Below are 15,708 nucleotides of genomic sequence, written 5' to 3' on the forward strand. Positions count from 1 at the left end.
AATGTATGCCATGCATCATGACAATCATACATTTGATCCCCCCCCCCCCCACCCCCCCAGCATAGTCAATTTCCATGGCCGTATCCAAAAAAACAAACCATCATACTCAAGACCTATGAATCTCATTGCATCTGATGTGGTTCAGAGAGTGCAACAAAACAAACGGGGTCAAAATAGACTAAACAGCTATGATGAAATCAGCTCCACAAGGTAAGCAACAGCCCAGAAAAGCATCATTTAGAAAAATAATCACAGGGGGTACACACAAGCCTAAGCACCAAATATTGAGTGAAAGCAATTTTTTTTTTTTTTTTGCAGGTGGACACCACTACCATGTACCTGAAAGCGTGACTGAGGAAGCCTGACCTAGGAAGCCAGTTAAGTGCCTTTCCTTTCCTCAAAATCAACTGAGTCTACATCCTTGTTAACACCAAAGTCAATGAACCCAAAAACACCAATCTACTGCCCCTGTGCTGTGTTGGTACCAAAACACTGTCAACACAAATGCAAGCAACAAACATCTCTGTCACCACCCCCACATAGTTCAAAGCACGATTGAGGTGCTGAACCAGGGAGCCAGTTGTGTGTTTCATTTCCTTTCCTGTGACAAAGACAACAATGTGCAATGCACGAGAGAGTGACAGTTTAACATGAGGCATTATTGGCTGCGGGAATAGCATACCGCTCTCGTGCACTGGCCAGCAAAGCTGATCAGTTCACGCCGCAGATGATTTTATTTCTACAGGCATCTGAGAGGCCTGAGACAGACATCGCCTTCTTCAGGATTGCTAGTGAAGTAGCGCCTTCGCACCAAAGGGCATTCAAAGCTGAGCACCATGTTTACTTATCCAGAGGGCACCAAGGTTGTAACCAGGGTTGTAGTCCTTGGCGCCATTCTGATTGCAGCCATGCTTGGCTACCTGGCCTCTGACCTGGCATGCTTTTGATGCTTCCTCTGTCATGCAGCTTTCTGTCATGCAGCTCGGATAGCGAGGGCCCCTGCTAAGCTTTCCTTCCTCCATGACTTGTGATATAAGGTACCTTCTTTTTGTATATATATCCTCTTCTTCCTCACAATGCAAAAAAGTGTGGCCAAGCTTCAGAGTGCTACATGCCTTTCCTCTCCTTATAACTCCCTTGCAGCCAACACGCCCAGCCTCTCCTCTCAGCCAACAATGTTCACTTTCAGGCTAGCTGGGCTTCAGAGGACGATCAACCAATTTTCTGGATCCATTCGCAATCGTCATAACTGGCTGCCCAACCCCACTGTAATGCCTGAAAGGTTAATGCGGGCAATGAATTAATGACTAAACTAACAAAAGAGAGGGATCACTCACCCTGGCAGGTGTCGCTGCAGCATCCCATCCGGGAGTGCCTGCAGCAGCTTGACCATTGCCACTGCTATCGGGATCCGGAGGATCTCCTGCTCCTCCGGGTACATCAGCTTCACCGCCTTGTGCTCGTCGTCAGCACGCACCTGAGGAGATCAAAACAACCGCCACGCTGTAACAGCCCGACCCCAACTGGTGACAAGCCCACCGGTATGCCGCCTTTATCCCGAGGAATAAGAGCAGCATTAAAGGGATGCAGGACACCAGGAAAGGATTAGACAGGACGTGCGGTCATCATCATCATCATCGTCAACCTGACTACGCCCAATGCAGGGCAAAGGCCTCTCCCATGTCTCTCCAATCAACCCTGCCCTTTGCCAGTTGCGGCCACCGTATCTCCGCAAACTTCTTAATCTCATCCGCCCACCTAACTTTCTGCCGCCCCCTGCTACGCTTGCCTTCTCTTGGAGTCCACTCCCTCACCCTTAAGTGTGCGCCGACTCACAGCTAAAGAACTTTTTTTATTCAAGTCCTTTGACCTTGACCCATGGCCTTGACATTTGATTTCAGACAATGGAGACCATGCAGAGCTTTCGCTCGTATAACTAGGTTCAAGCCATGTTGAACCCAAGCTGTTTTTTCTAACATTCCTGTTTGCTTCAAAGCCCGACCCGAGTACAGCATTATTCGTTTCGGTCTAAACATTCAACTTTTCAAACAACTCTACAAATGTAGAATAACACTGTCGCAGCAAGAGCCTACCTTCTGGTTCAAGACCCTGTGTAGCCTTGGCAGGAGGCGGGTGGCTATGGCCGTGTGAATGCTCGTGGCTACCTTTTCGCTCAGGGCCTTGCTGTCCTTGCTGTCGTCCGAAGCCTCTTCCGCCTCTCCTTTCAGAGAACAAGTAGAAATAGATGAAACAATATTTCATCCTCTGCTTGAAAAAAAAGAGCCCCAGTTTCCGTTTCCACAAGGCTGACAAGATGATTAAACACTCCCTCTCACCATTTTCCTGAGGAAGTTCATTTTCATCCGCAGCAGTCTCCTCCTGGTCAGGCTCTGCATCAACCTTTTCATCACCTTCCTCCGCGGCTCCTTTCTCGGCTTGGCTTGCATCCTCAGACGGATTGGCTGCTCCCGGCTTCTGGCGGATGCCTTTGGACTTGCTGAGATCAAAGTGGAACGCATCCAGGATGCCCACCACTAACCTGTCCACGAAACAAAAGCGTGTCTTTGTGCCCAAAGGTGAACGAGACTGTGCAAGTGCAGAACGGGCAATAAAGTTGACATCACTTTCTTAAAATTGTCTTGATGGGTGGCCACAGAAACCGTAAAGCATCACGTTTAAGGTAATTGTTCTTTTAATGAAAACTAAGCATCCGATATCATGTGAACTGGCCTACATGCACAGCCAACCCATTTGCAGGGTCTAAAGAGCTATCGGGAAAGCAGCGGCTAGGACCACACTTCGTGCACGCACAAATCTGCACAACGAGTTTGGTAACTCAAGCCTCAATTTTTGATCAGATAGGGCAGAAACAATGCGAAAGTGGGGGGGGGGGGGGTCTGTAGTCTTTCACAAAGACTACGTGACATACATGTAAAGCCCCTCTTTAGGCAAGCCGTATTAATGTGCCTGCGTGGCTTAGCGGTAGTGTGTCTGACTCGCAACTCAAGGAGGGTCAGGGGTACAGTGCAGTCCACTTATAACGATACCACATATAACGATATATCGGTTATAACAATAAGTTGACTTAAGAGCATCAATTTATGTATTGAGGCTATGGAAAAAAAAACCATATACAGTAAAACCTCGTTAAAACGTACCCGCTTAAACAGTACTTTCGTTTTAAAAGTAGTGAAGTCAAGTCCCCGACTGAGCACCCATTGAACATAATGCATTTTGCATCCGCATAAACCGTACCAGCTTATCGCGGTCGTATCGGTTAGCACGTACCATTTTCAGTTTTCGTCGCACTCGCGCGTGACGAATTCACGCCGGTAGCACCGACCCAAAGGACGGTTCTAATGACAAATTGGCGCCAAAGTTGGTAATCATACAACTAGTGCCATCTTTGGGGGTTTTATTGCCGCGGCAGCAATAACTACCCGTGGCCTCCGCGACGGCGAGCCGCCGGAGCCGATCGCGGAGGCCATAATTCGGAAAATCGGATAACTCGACGCGCACGCGAGGTCCCTACAATTATACATAAGAGTCTATGGGGCGAAACTCTCGTTAATTCGAACAAATTTTGTCGTGCGTCGGTTAATTCGACTTCACTCCGCAGCCCGCAAAGCCGGTGCGCCGAGAGCAAAAAGAAAAAAATACTGCCACGAGCGGCGCTACTGTACTGCTCATAGGCGATCGGTATGGTCATCGTCATCAGCAGCGTGAGAAAGGGCGAGGGAAGCGAGGTTAGCGGCGGCCGAAGCAGCTGGCGTCTTTTTTTTGTGCTTTGTTGTGTCGCAGCAGTCGTGCGCTGCTTGTTGCTGTTTTGTTGCGACTGAGAGAAGGGTGAAAGGAAATTGCACCCTGCCTACTGGCTCAGCCGAGCCACCACCGCTGCCTAGTGCAGATAGAGGAGAGTTAAAAGATCAGAGGAAAGATAAAGAGAAAAGATAAGACGCGTGTCGCAGCAACAACCCCGAAGCCGCGCTGGCTGAAAGAACAGATAAGCGGCCAAAGCCGCACTCGCTTGCTTCACCTCCTCCCCGCGCTACTTTCGAGTGGGTAGCGCGCAGTGCCTGCGCGCCGGACAGTGATGAGGACGACTGATGAGGACGACGTGGAAAGTGAGGGTGATTTGGGCCCAACAGTGGCAGAGGCTGCGCGCGCTGTAAACGTGATGCGGCTGTTCGCTGAAAAAAGGGGACTGGCCGAGAAGCTGGCTCGCGGCCTAAATGAGTTTGAGGCTGCTGTTGTCGCTGCCAGAACACCGCGGCGTCAAACGAAGATTGCCGACTTTTTCAGTGCAAAATAAAGGCTGCATGTTTTTTTTCCTTCTTTCAACTACTACTGATCTCTGGTTTTGTTTTTTGGTAGGTAAGTGGGCGATTTTATGCTACTCCTGTTAAGCGGTACTACCGTTTAGTACGTACTTTTTCCGGGTTCCGGCCAACTACGGTTTAACGAGGTTTCACTGTATAACGATATGTCCGTGACCGAATATCGGATACAACGATCAGAATTTTTTCTTCTGGACATCGTTTTCCATGCTGAGCGTGACATTCGCGGTGCAAAGTTCCCTTGAACGATGCCGAGATCGGGCGAAAACTTCGGATACGCGAGTTCGCCGTGCCTGCCGCCATTTTTTCCGTGCGCGCCGATTGCGAAAGCCACGGAGAGCGAGCCGTGGCCTCCGTGATCGTGGGGCGCGCCGCCGCTGGAGGAGATCGCGGCCGCAAGATAGCGCCGCAAGATAAGCGCCGCAAGATAGCGCGAGTTGCTCCGCGCGTCCGCGCGTCGGCCGCATCGCCTAGGCTACGGAAGACGATGGGAAAGAGAGAGGGGGGAGAAAAAAAACCGAAGCGGGGGCGCCCTTCGCGCCCCTGTAAGAGAGGAGAACAAGCGCAGTGCCTGCAGCCGATGAGAGAGAGAGAGAGGGGGGAAAAAAAAAAAAGAGAAGCGGGGCGCCCCTCGCGCGCCTGTACGAGAGCAGAACAAGCGCAGTGCCTGCAGCCGTTGGATGCCGGCGTGATCGCCTATTTCAAAGCACTGTATCGGCGACGCGTGCTGGAATGGCTAATTTTAGCAACCGATCGTGTTTCTGGCACGTCAGAGCAGGCCGCGGACTTGAAGATCAAGCTTCAAGAAGGCGGGCTTTGTGCGCCAGGACGAAACCCCCCCTGACGTGGAAACTGATACGGTGGAAGCTGCGGACATTACTGAGCTCTGGGAGCACGCAGCAAATGTCGACGAAATGAATGGTACCGTATTTTCCGGTGTATAAAACGCGGCTTTTTTTCGAAAATCTTGCTGGTGCGTCCTATACAAGGGTGCGTCTTATATGCGAATTTTTCATCTTTTTTTGCGAGTTGATTGATTACTCCGGTTCATGCTCAAGCTTTTTTCACCTAAAAAATATCACTACCAATAACGCGGTTGTAACGCGGTTAATACTTCAATACCGGGACCGCCGTGCGCGACATTCTAGGTGATCTTTATCATGAAACGGCGAGGATGACGACTTCCGGGATCACAAACGCACGGCTGTTTCGGAGGCTCCAAGCAAAAGTAATGAGAAGCGCCAAAAGATGGTGGCAATCGCGCTTCTCGCCATTGTCAAGACAAGCCGGCGTTCTTTTTTAGTCACCCTTTGCAACTTTTTTTGCTCCGTGTACGTAGTGCATGTTTCAGCCGAGTTGCTTCCAGAAATGGGTGAGCCTTTTGATAGCGCATCTGAAGATGAAGACTTCGAAGGTTTCAAGTAGAAATAAAATGTTGTTATGGGCATATGGGGAGCTGTATCGTTTTTTCTTTCTTTTTTGCTAAAACGTGGACGGGTATGGCGTGAGTGTTGCCTTTTTCGATCACTTAGCGTTGCTTAAGAATTGCTCACAGGTACGGTGCATTTCGCGATAGTCGCGCAAGCGTGTTTAATTAAGCCTAACTGGGTAAACTGGGGTGCGTCTTATACACGGGTGCGTCTTATATACGAACTTTTTCAGTGACAGCTTGCATATAGGGCAGGTGCGTCTTATACAAGGGTGCGTCTTATACACCGGAAAATACGGTACGTCCATGGAGGAGTTCCTAAGTGCAGATAGTGCTGCTACGTTCTGCGAGGAGGTCACCGAGAATGTGTTGTTACGGCAGAGTGCGGCGGCAGCAGCGACAGCGACGACGAAACTGACACTGGCCCACCTTCGACACCGATGACTACGCAAAGTGCGCTGTGCAAGATAGAATCACTGATCGACTTTATGCACGCGAAAGGGTTGCCGCCAGTGTACGCGCAGCAGCTGGATGACTGCAACTGCCATGCCACGCAAGCAAGTGCCCATATCAAATTACTTTAGCGCACCTAACGCTTGAGGCGCTTGTTAAACGTGACGAATAAACGCGTTGTTTCACAAATCGTACGTTCTGCAATTACTGTTCTTCAGCGCAAGTGTAAAACTTGAGTCAGGAGCTACAGAGGTAAGTTTGGCAGCCATTTTTATGGCAGTCCAGATATAGCGATGATCGGTTATAACGATCGTTTTTTCCGGATTTTTCGATATCGTTATAAGTGGACTGCACTGTACAGCAACGGCTTGACTGCGTAACAGCTTGAGAGGCGACACTCATCTGCTGTGTATTTATATGAGTGCGAGGAGGAAGACGGCGGCCGATGACCCGAGCGCTTGATGCGTTTACTCGCGGTTGCTCTGATCACTGAACATCCCATGCGTTGTTGGTGCAGTTGACGCCATCTATGGCAGCCTCTTGTAATAGGCACTTTTTTTGACCGATTCGGATATTTCGGTAACAACAAGAACAATGGCGCCAACACTCACTTTTCTACAGAACTGTCACGTAATAAGAACACCTTCAAAACTGCAAGAACTACACTGCGTTCTGCCCTCACCGCACAGCCATCTTGTGGTGCTCCGAGTCCCGCTGCAGCTGTAGGAGGTAGCGGGACAGGGACGCTTCGTAGTGCCGCCAAGGCAGCCGCCCGCACAGCGCCCCCACCACATCGATGGCCGCGTCCACCAGTGCTGTGTGCTTGGTGTATGCATTGTTGAACAGGTAGCACGAGCTCAGGGGCAGCATCACGCCGCAGATGGCCGTCGGTGCCAGTGAGGTCAGCTCACCGGCCCTCAGCGCAGTCGCGAGCCGCGTCAGGGCCCGAGCACGCCGATGCATCTGAAGCAGAAAAGCAGAGGCAGCAACATGTCACCCTTCGTAGCCAGGGGAACGAAGCTTTCGCTTACACACCACGTTTAACTAAAGACAAACCACGAGCAATTTCTTTTTGTTTGACCTTGACTTGACCTTGACCCATGACCTTGACCTACGACCTTATGGGCCACCTTGGTGCAGCACCATAGCGACACACCATGGCTCTACTGTGGTTTGACCTCTAAATTGCTTGAAGATGAAAACCACAAGCGCCGCGAAGAAAGCCCGAGGTTCCGTAGTGAAGCTCTCCCTTCAATAAGCAATGAGGACGACTCACCTGTATGTGGCAGAGGTTCTCCCAGAAGTCCAGCTCCACGTCCCGTTCGCAGCACAGCTGGCTGAGGCCGCTGAGGGATGGATGCTCGCCACAGTGACGCAGCAGTTGTGAGAGGACGCGGACAAACTCCAGGCGAGTCGCCTGTTGAGCACACAACCAGAAATCTCGGTTACCGTACAACAGCAGATGCATAGAACAAAAGGTGAAATGTCACAAAGCAACTGTCAGTACTTTGCTGTGTACCAAAACTATTGTGCGGCATACCGCAATATAGAAACGTTAGATTTCTTCTTTTTTTTTTATGCCGTAGCGTAAACACTCCTGATCATGTAAACTCTGCAAAGAGCTTGCACACTTTATGAATTTGCCCTGAATTGCAAAAAAGAAGCTACCAGCCAAAATGAGGAAGAACATCTCTCCCTGCCTTCGGACTTGCAAGGCTGACTTGCGACAGCTTTACGAAACCAGCTAATTTTAGTCACACACACAATACCAGCAGTGCAACCACATCAGGACTAGAAAAAAGCCTGGGACACGGCATCTCTCATAATGCCAACCTGATTAATGACTGCTAATGATGACTGGTCGAACAGTAACTGCCGGCCTCACCTCTGCCTTGCAACGCAGCCCCTGGCGGATTTCGCCCATCAGTGCCCCAGTGACACACTTCTCAAAGGCAGCCTTCTCCGCCGTCAGCCAGGATCGAAACACGGGCCCCATCTGAGCCAGGGCCAGGGAGGCTGCATCTCGCAGGGCAAGGTCGTCGACCTGCACCAACAGTGCACACATCACGCCACATTCCAACCCTGGTTCCACTCCAAAGAAAAGCCACAAGCAGGCGCAGGCAGACAAACAGCACAAATTGCCCTCACAGCTCGAATGGTGTAGGTGCAATTGCAGATGACGGCCAGCACGATCCGAACGTCTGGACTGTCCTTCTGCCCTTCCACCAGGGGGGCGGCCATCTTGAATCCCTGCAGCCTCATCTGGTAGTTCGGCTCTTCGGCAGCCCTCGGGTTCCAGGAGTTCACCTGAGCAGCAGATGTGATGGAGTGAGAATTAGAGCTGTCACGACATCTCGCTGCCCATTTCACCTGCAGTCTGACCGGTTCCTATCAACTAAGGAATAACAATACTGAATACAAACAGAGTTTAGACATAATTACGTCGCTGACTATTTGCAGTTGTCAGCACCGCTTTCAATTGCTGCGTAACCGGAGTGCGACACGACACCACACCAGTGCGTGACGTACCCAACAGTCCCACCTTTTCAAAAACCTCTTTAGGGGGAACGCGGCAATTAAAACTGTTTTCATTATTTACGCATGAAGCGTAACCAAATTTGGCACACTGTATAACTCGTTATGCAGGGGTCATAGCATCTGCATTTTATTTTAAGCCAAGCTGTTGTAGTTGATGAGTACTATACATACTAGAAATGCAATGGAGAGTTGCTGTTTTTTTTTTTTTTTAACGACTAAGGCAGTCCTTCATCACTCAGTTCTTTTAAAAAAAACGAATAAAAATTTGTGAAGTTGTGCCCCAAAAGTCAGTCATTTTCTTGCCCCCCTCTCTCTCTGTTTTGCACGAGTACACTCTAGATAAGCCGGATGCTTTCTTTCTGGATCCCGTGAATCTGCTGTAATGAGCTTCGAATGTAGTAATGCACAGCCTTTGAAACCCAACCCAACTGTATTTAGCTAGAACTCATGTGGTAAATGCAGCTAGAAGGCACCAGACTAAAAATGACAACTATACTCTGTTTCATACATAGCAGTCAATGCTGCAGAGGCTTCAGAAGCAGTGTGCCCACAAAACCATATTACTTCGTCATGTTCGTTCATTATTCTCCAAGCCTCGGTAAGTGTATGTACGAAAATAATTAGCGGTATAAAAAGAGTGCTAGCGTTGCAAATCATGGTCAAAGCTGCAAGGCACTCAAGTGACTGGGCCCTCTGGCTACAATTTTTATTTAGTGTGAGCAATTGCGAATTACACCACCATGTCAATCTTACTTCTCGAAGTCTCAATGGGTAACAGGACGAAAATGTGGCAAGAGGTAAAACGAAGTCCAGGAGGTTTCCAGTCATGGCACTTGTTGCAACGAAATAATATGCCTGTTTGCTTTGGTTGTATGGCGAACTACTTTTAGGGCGCACACTTAGCCTGCGTGAAGAGGCGTGCTAGCTCTGACAGCGCTATCACTGATAGAAGTAATCACCAGAAAGGAGACGAGGTTAAAGGGACATCGGCGTCAAATTCAATCCGGCCTGTATCGATAGGCTATTGCATTACAATGACAGATAGGCTGCTTTTGCTGCAAACGTAGCTTTTACACAAAAAAAAAGGCCAAGAAACTGATACAGCGGTTGTCACCACCGGTCACTTTCACAAACTGCGATGAGCTCCATATTTCTTCCTGCGTGTGAGTCTCCGAGGACCAACTATACCACCGTTCACTTCCAGCCATTGACGACACAGTCCCTTTTACCACTGATGCCTTGAGTTTCAAACAGGTGGTGGAATTACATTTAAATAGATGCGTCTTTTGCTGCCCGACAAATGTGAACACAGGCAGGAGCCAAGAAACCAATTTTAACTGAGAACAATAACTGCACGGAAGTGGAAAACAAAGGAGTAAGCGCACAAAGGAAGCCAACCTTGGCGACAAACGACGACAGCTCCGCAAAGCGGGGAACCCGTTCGGCCACGACAGCATAGATGTCACACAGTAGACGCCTTGACTGGTGGTTGGTCAGGCTCGAGAACAGCACGGCAGTGTACCTGGAAATGCGCAGCAGAAGATGAGAAGCAAACAAACGACACATGGTACCCTGGTGCCCTCAAACAGAGTGCCCCGAGTTGATGACATACCCTAACAGGTTGTCCGGGCTGTCAGCGACCTTGGCCAAGTTGAGCACCGTTGAGAGCTTTTGCTGGTCGGAATCCTGAAAACGACAGTGTGAATGACGAAAGTCATGAACATATCTACAGTCATGAACATATCTATCCCCCATGTAATATTCCGCAAGGGACCTTTGAGGAATAATAAATGAATAAATGACAATACAGTTTGTGTGGTGCGTCGCACTAGTAATGCAGACAACCACCACTCCAGATTTGACCACCATTTCAACTGTGCTCAAAGTTTCCGCAGGGGCTATCTGCTCATTTCGTCACCAAAGGAAAAGTGCATGCTGTTAACTGTGACGCGCAGTGGTAACCCAGAATTCAGTAACTGTGCAGATGACGCAGCTTCTGTCACTTGGAGAGCAAGGTGCTTGCCTTTCACGGTGATAGGAGGCACCACGCCCTTTATGCAGTGAAATTGCGCATTCTTTGTAAGAGCTAACCAAAGAATGCGTTTCCTTTGAATCCGCCAAGTATGCACCATAAATTATCGTATTTATTCGAATCTAGGCCTATAGTTTTTTAAAAAAAACGAGATGTAGAACTCTTATGTCGGCTTAGATTCGAGGATTTCGTTTCGAGGTTTCGTATTCGTAAAATACGAATAAATGTAGCACGCAGGTGGCGCCCCCACAAAATGCCAACGAAAGACAGCACTGTAGCCGTTGCTATCCGTAGCCGTTGCTATCCGTAGCCGTTGCTATCCGTAGCCGTTGCTATCCGTAGCCGATACTGATCAAAGCACACATGAGCACTGGCTGCCATTTTGGCCTTGTTCTGTTCTCGTGCGGTGGCGTGAGCACATTCGCAGAAGTGAAGTTTTCGTGCGTGGTTTTTATCTCCAACACCATGGCACCAAACAGGCGGTGCCATTATAGTGCCGCCTTCAAGCGGAAAGTTATACTCGCTGCAGAGCAGTCGTCAAATCTTCAAGCCGGGCGGGACTTCGGCAGCTGATCTCGGGCTGCCGTTGCATATGTCTCCTCGCCCAAACGCCAGCCCGGGATCAGCCTGAGCGGGTTCCTGGCAATAAATGTCGTTTGCGTGCTGTACCTCTTGTTCGCAGTTATTTTTTCGGCCGGCCTACAATTGAGGTAAGTTTTTTTTTTTTCTGTGGCCTTCAACTTTCGGGTCTCGGCTTAGAATCGTGGCCGGCCTAGATTTGAGTAAATACGGTAATTCACTACCAGGCAAAACCTATATGCAACCTGTATGTGAAATTTCAGCTTTCGTAGCTTCCAGCGTAACCACAAGAAGCCTTAAAGGTGCACTGAAGAGGATTCTGAACTTGTCTTTTTGCCGCGGGAACTCGATCTACACGTTCCTAGCATTCTTAGAAACTGCAAATTATTGCCCTGTATGGCCGATTCACCTAATTAAATCGAATTAACGTCCGGCTCCCGCCCTTTTTTTTTTAATTCTGCCTCGTACGATGGGCGGAGTCGACCAACGCGTGAAGTCCCTTTCAGCCAGCTCCGTGGAGGCTTTGCTTTCGCTTTATTTTGTTGTTTAGCTTTCGCAGATAATATAGCCGCAAAATAAGCCCGCAGAAATAAAAATGCGCGCGGACTATTTGCTACTACGGACTACTACATATTACTCCGCCGAGGGCAGAGTGGCAAGCCGCCACGGGACTGGGTGAAAGGCACTCCACGCGTTGGTCGACTCCGCCTACCGTACGAGGCAGAATTAAAAAAAAAGGGCGGGAGCCGGACGTTAATTCGATTTAATTAGGGAAATTGGCCACATAGGGCAATAAGTGGCAGTTTCTAAGAATGCTAGGAACGTGTAGATCGAGTTCCCGCGGCAAAAAGACAAGTTCAGATTCCTCTTCAGTGCACCTTTAACACCTGTCGCCATTGCCAATGCAAAACATACGACAGCAATGCATACTGCGGGGTAGGAGACAAATTAATGCTCAATGTTAAAAGTGAAGAAATGTCAGAACACTTACTGAGAGTTTTTTTTTTTCTTTCTTTTACAGTAACGCAGATGCAGTCTCCAATTAGGCTCACTACACGAAATATGCTAATGAGAAGAAACGTCTCATTTTTTCCCCCCAGATATGAGTCTTATTTGATGAGTAGATCCATCGCTCCTTGCTGTCTTCAACCATTTGCAGAACAATACTACGGCTGTAAGACACACTGTAATGCTGGACTCTGGTTTAATTTTGGCCTCTACCTTGGTTTATTTATCACACACTGAAACCTCGGCTCACAGGCATTCCTGTATTCAGACTATACCAAGCTTAACCCAATGCAGCCTTACTGAACCCATGAACTTGTACTTGGCAGCCAAATGCAACAATCATTAAGCCATCAAAGCAGGTCTGCAGAAAAACTTGAGAAACAATCTGTAGAGAGCATGACATTTGAAGCATGATTAGCAACAGCACATCTATTATCGCAAGAGAATTTAACGCTGCAGTTTCAACGTCTGCGCTACTTTAAAATGAGAGGCCTGTTCACTCACATAAGCCTGGCTGTGAAGCTTCCGGAATCCAACAACAAAGAGCTTGGCCAGCTCCGCACACTGGAGCGAGTTGGTCAGAAGTCCACTTATCCTAAAAAAAAAAGAAAAAATAAAAGCTTCATGTTTTCTAGCAAGAAAGGACACATCACACTTCTTATTCTATCAATGCAAATTTCAGGGGCAGGCAGGGCTGCAGACAGCAATAAATGCCATTTCTGTCTGTGCATGTCGTGTTCCTTGCACGGAACACCGTGGTTGGATTTCACCGATACATTTGAAATCATGCGGTGGGTGGCAGTGCAACCGTCACATCGCACAGCATACGGATGTTTTTTGCATTGCACCAACACTGAAAATGCTGCAACCGTGGCCAGGATCCAATCGCATGACTTTGAAATCAGCTACCATAACACCACAGCCACTGTGCTACCATGGGACCATACGTTTGCACTTTTTTTTTTTTCTGCATGCATGTTATGTGAGAAGGGACGGAAGCCAAGAAACTTGGCACTCGTCGGCACCCCTGAGCTAAAAGGATTGAGAAGAACACAAAACTCGGGGGGGGTCAGCTTAGATTTGAGCATGCCGCTATGATACCATCGCTGCAATTATGCATGCAAGAGGCCTCCTTCATGCATGTTATCATCAGGCGCATGCCTTGCACGTACACGATATCTTTCAGTCTAGTTAGGGTGTACGCGTAGTGTGCTTGGTGTCACGATGTGATGGCTCCAACAAATCAGCGGTGTCATTACATCACTGATTTTAAGAGGACAGTTGTGTTAGCAGTGGAACGGTCACCAAATCTTCAGACACAGTGTGAATACAGCATGGACGAGACAAATAACTTTAACAAGCCTGTAACCTCAGTTCAGCTCTAAAGAAATACCTTTTTGAAAACTATTGTTATATTTAAATGAAACTGACTGAATATTATCGCATTGCCTATGCTGTGTGTGTCAATTTTTTTTTTTTTTTGTTACTTTTCTCCTCTGCTGTGTTAGAATTTCTATCATATGTCATCACTGGACCCTTGCCAATGGCTAAGGGTCCAGCAACTGTTTTGTATTTTGAAAGAAATTCTGCAAATAAACAACGAATGAAACGAATTTTAAAAAAAATAGAGAGAGCAAGAGAATAGCTGTTCAACTGTGCTGCGACAATGTGCTCTTGTTTTCTGTACCCTGCAGAAACCACCACCATGGTGTAGAAGATGGAGCTGCTCAATTTGCCAAGACGCAGAGGGCTGCAGCGACTCCTGGGACCATGACGATCATACAAGCGAAGGCCGGGAAAGTCGCAAAAGCAAGAGGTGTGTCCCACACTGAATTCAAAGCAAGCAGAGGCTGGTTTCAGAGGTTCATAAGTGGCTCGGTTTTAGCCTGTGATGGTGCACTTTTCTTACTCAGGGTCATCTGCTTTCTGCCGACTAGCACTCGCGGGTTCTTTTTGTTTTTCAGCCTCATGATTTCCAGTGGTTGGCTTACAATCTAGGCCAGCTTAGTTTCGAGTAAATACAGAAGCATGAAAATCCCCAGGCGAATTACATCAGGGGAAACCAGGATATAAGAACAGCCAAGTGAAGAAATGAGACACGTACCTCAACAAGATGTTCAGTTCAACCGGTGACAGCGGTTTCTGCGTCTTCACAGCAACTTCCACAACTGCTTTCAACTTGAGCAACACGTGGGACACGTATGGCAGCATCAGCAGTGCACCATATTCACTACCACCATCCCATTTTTCTGCAAAACAAAAATAAAGTCCATGACTATCTGACTACTAACCACGCCACAAATTACATCTATGAGACATCTGCACAAAGCAAGACGCTTCCTTAGACTCTGCTTGTAAGAAACGCTACCACTGACCAGGCAAGTTGGCAGTCGCCCGCCGCGCCTCGATGTCGAAGCAGTCCGACACGACGAGCGGAGGAGCTCGTTTGCCCTCTTCCGCCTCGTCGCTCTCCACGCTGAGCGATAGAATGTTGTCCACAATCGAGAGAAGCAGCTTCAGGATGGATGGTGAAATGTTGGAGTTGCTCAACAGCGATATGAGGCACGGCAGGGGCGAAATGCTGGGGTCGTCGGCCTTGTACTTGGCAAACAGCACAAAGTACCTGGCAGAGCAAGCAGCGACAGCCAACAAAATATAGATCAGGACATGTCTCGGTTTTGCCAGCATAAGCTGGTGTTTCACCAATGTACACACATGCATGGGGTGATAGTACCGTCAGGACATGACAAGGTAGATTTTACACCAACAGCTGTTTAGCTGTTACAGTAAACTTCCCGGTGATTCGAGCTCGAAATGGACTAAAAATTTGTTCAATTCGTGCAGACCTTGAATTAACAACAGCTTTAGTTTAATACCCTTAATGCTGACATGAATCAAAGAACTCTTAGAATAAGCCAGCTGTTCAATTTACATGAGTCTGAATTACCCTAAAGACCAAAGCAATAACCAACAAAATAATTTATTACCGTATTTATTCGAATCTAGGCCGATAGTTTTTTAAAAAAAAACAAGATGTAGAACTCTTATGTCGGCTTAGATTCGAGGATTTTCGTTTCGAGGTTTCGTATTCGCAAAATACGAATAAATGTAGCACGCAGGTGGCGCCCCCACAAAACGCCAACGAAAGACAGCACTGTAGCCGTTGCTATCCGTAGCCGTTGCTATCCGTAGCCGATACTGATCAAAGCACACGAGCACTGGCTGCCATTTTGGCCTTGTTCTGTTCTCGTGCGGTGGCGTGAGCACATTCGCAGCAGTGAAGTTTTCGTGCGTGGTTTTTATCACCAACACCATGGCACCAAACAGGCGGT

At 48.3% G+C, this 15,708-nt stretch overlaps 1 protein-coding gene across 1 annotated transcript in view; it reads right to left on the reverse strand.

Moving 5' to 3' along the window:
* The window catches only part of LOC149330504 (small subunit processome component 20 homolog), a 93,271-nt gene that overhangs the window by 33,395 nt on the left and 44,168 nt on the right, over positions 1–15,708 (reverse strand). The window contains 12 exon segments of the mRNA XM_089561106.1: positions 1,338–1,477; positions 2,094–2,221; positions 2,337–2,539; positions 6,902–7,182; positions 7,496–7,636; positions 8,105–8,263; positions 8,368–8,526; positions 10,156–10,279; positions 10,370–10,443; positions 12,881–12,971; positions 14,481–14,625; positions 14,752–14,999. Of these exon segments, the coding sequence (XP_089417232.1) occupies positions 1,338–1,477; positions 2,094–2,221; positions 2,337–2,539; positions 6,902–7,182; positions 7,496–7,636; positions 8,105–8,263; positions 8,368–8,526; positions 10,156–10,279; positions 10,370–10,443; positions 12,881–12,971; positions 14,481–14,625; positions 14,752–14,999 (1,893 nt within the window).

This window comes from Amblyomma mixtum, chromosome 9, assembly GCF_055824585.1.
Source record: "Amblyomma mixtum isolate Tamu chromosome 9, ASM5582458v1, whole genome shotgun sequence".
In the NCBI taxonomy this organism is placed as follows: domain Eukaryota; kingdom Metazoa; phylum Arthropoda; class Arachnida; order Ixodida; family Ixodidae; genus Amblyomma; species Amblyomma mixtum.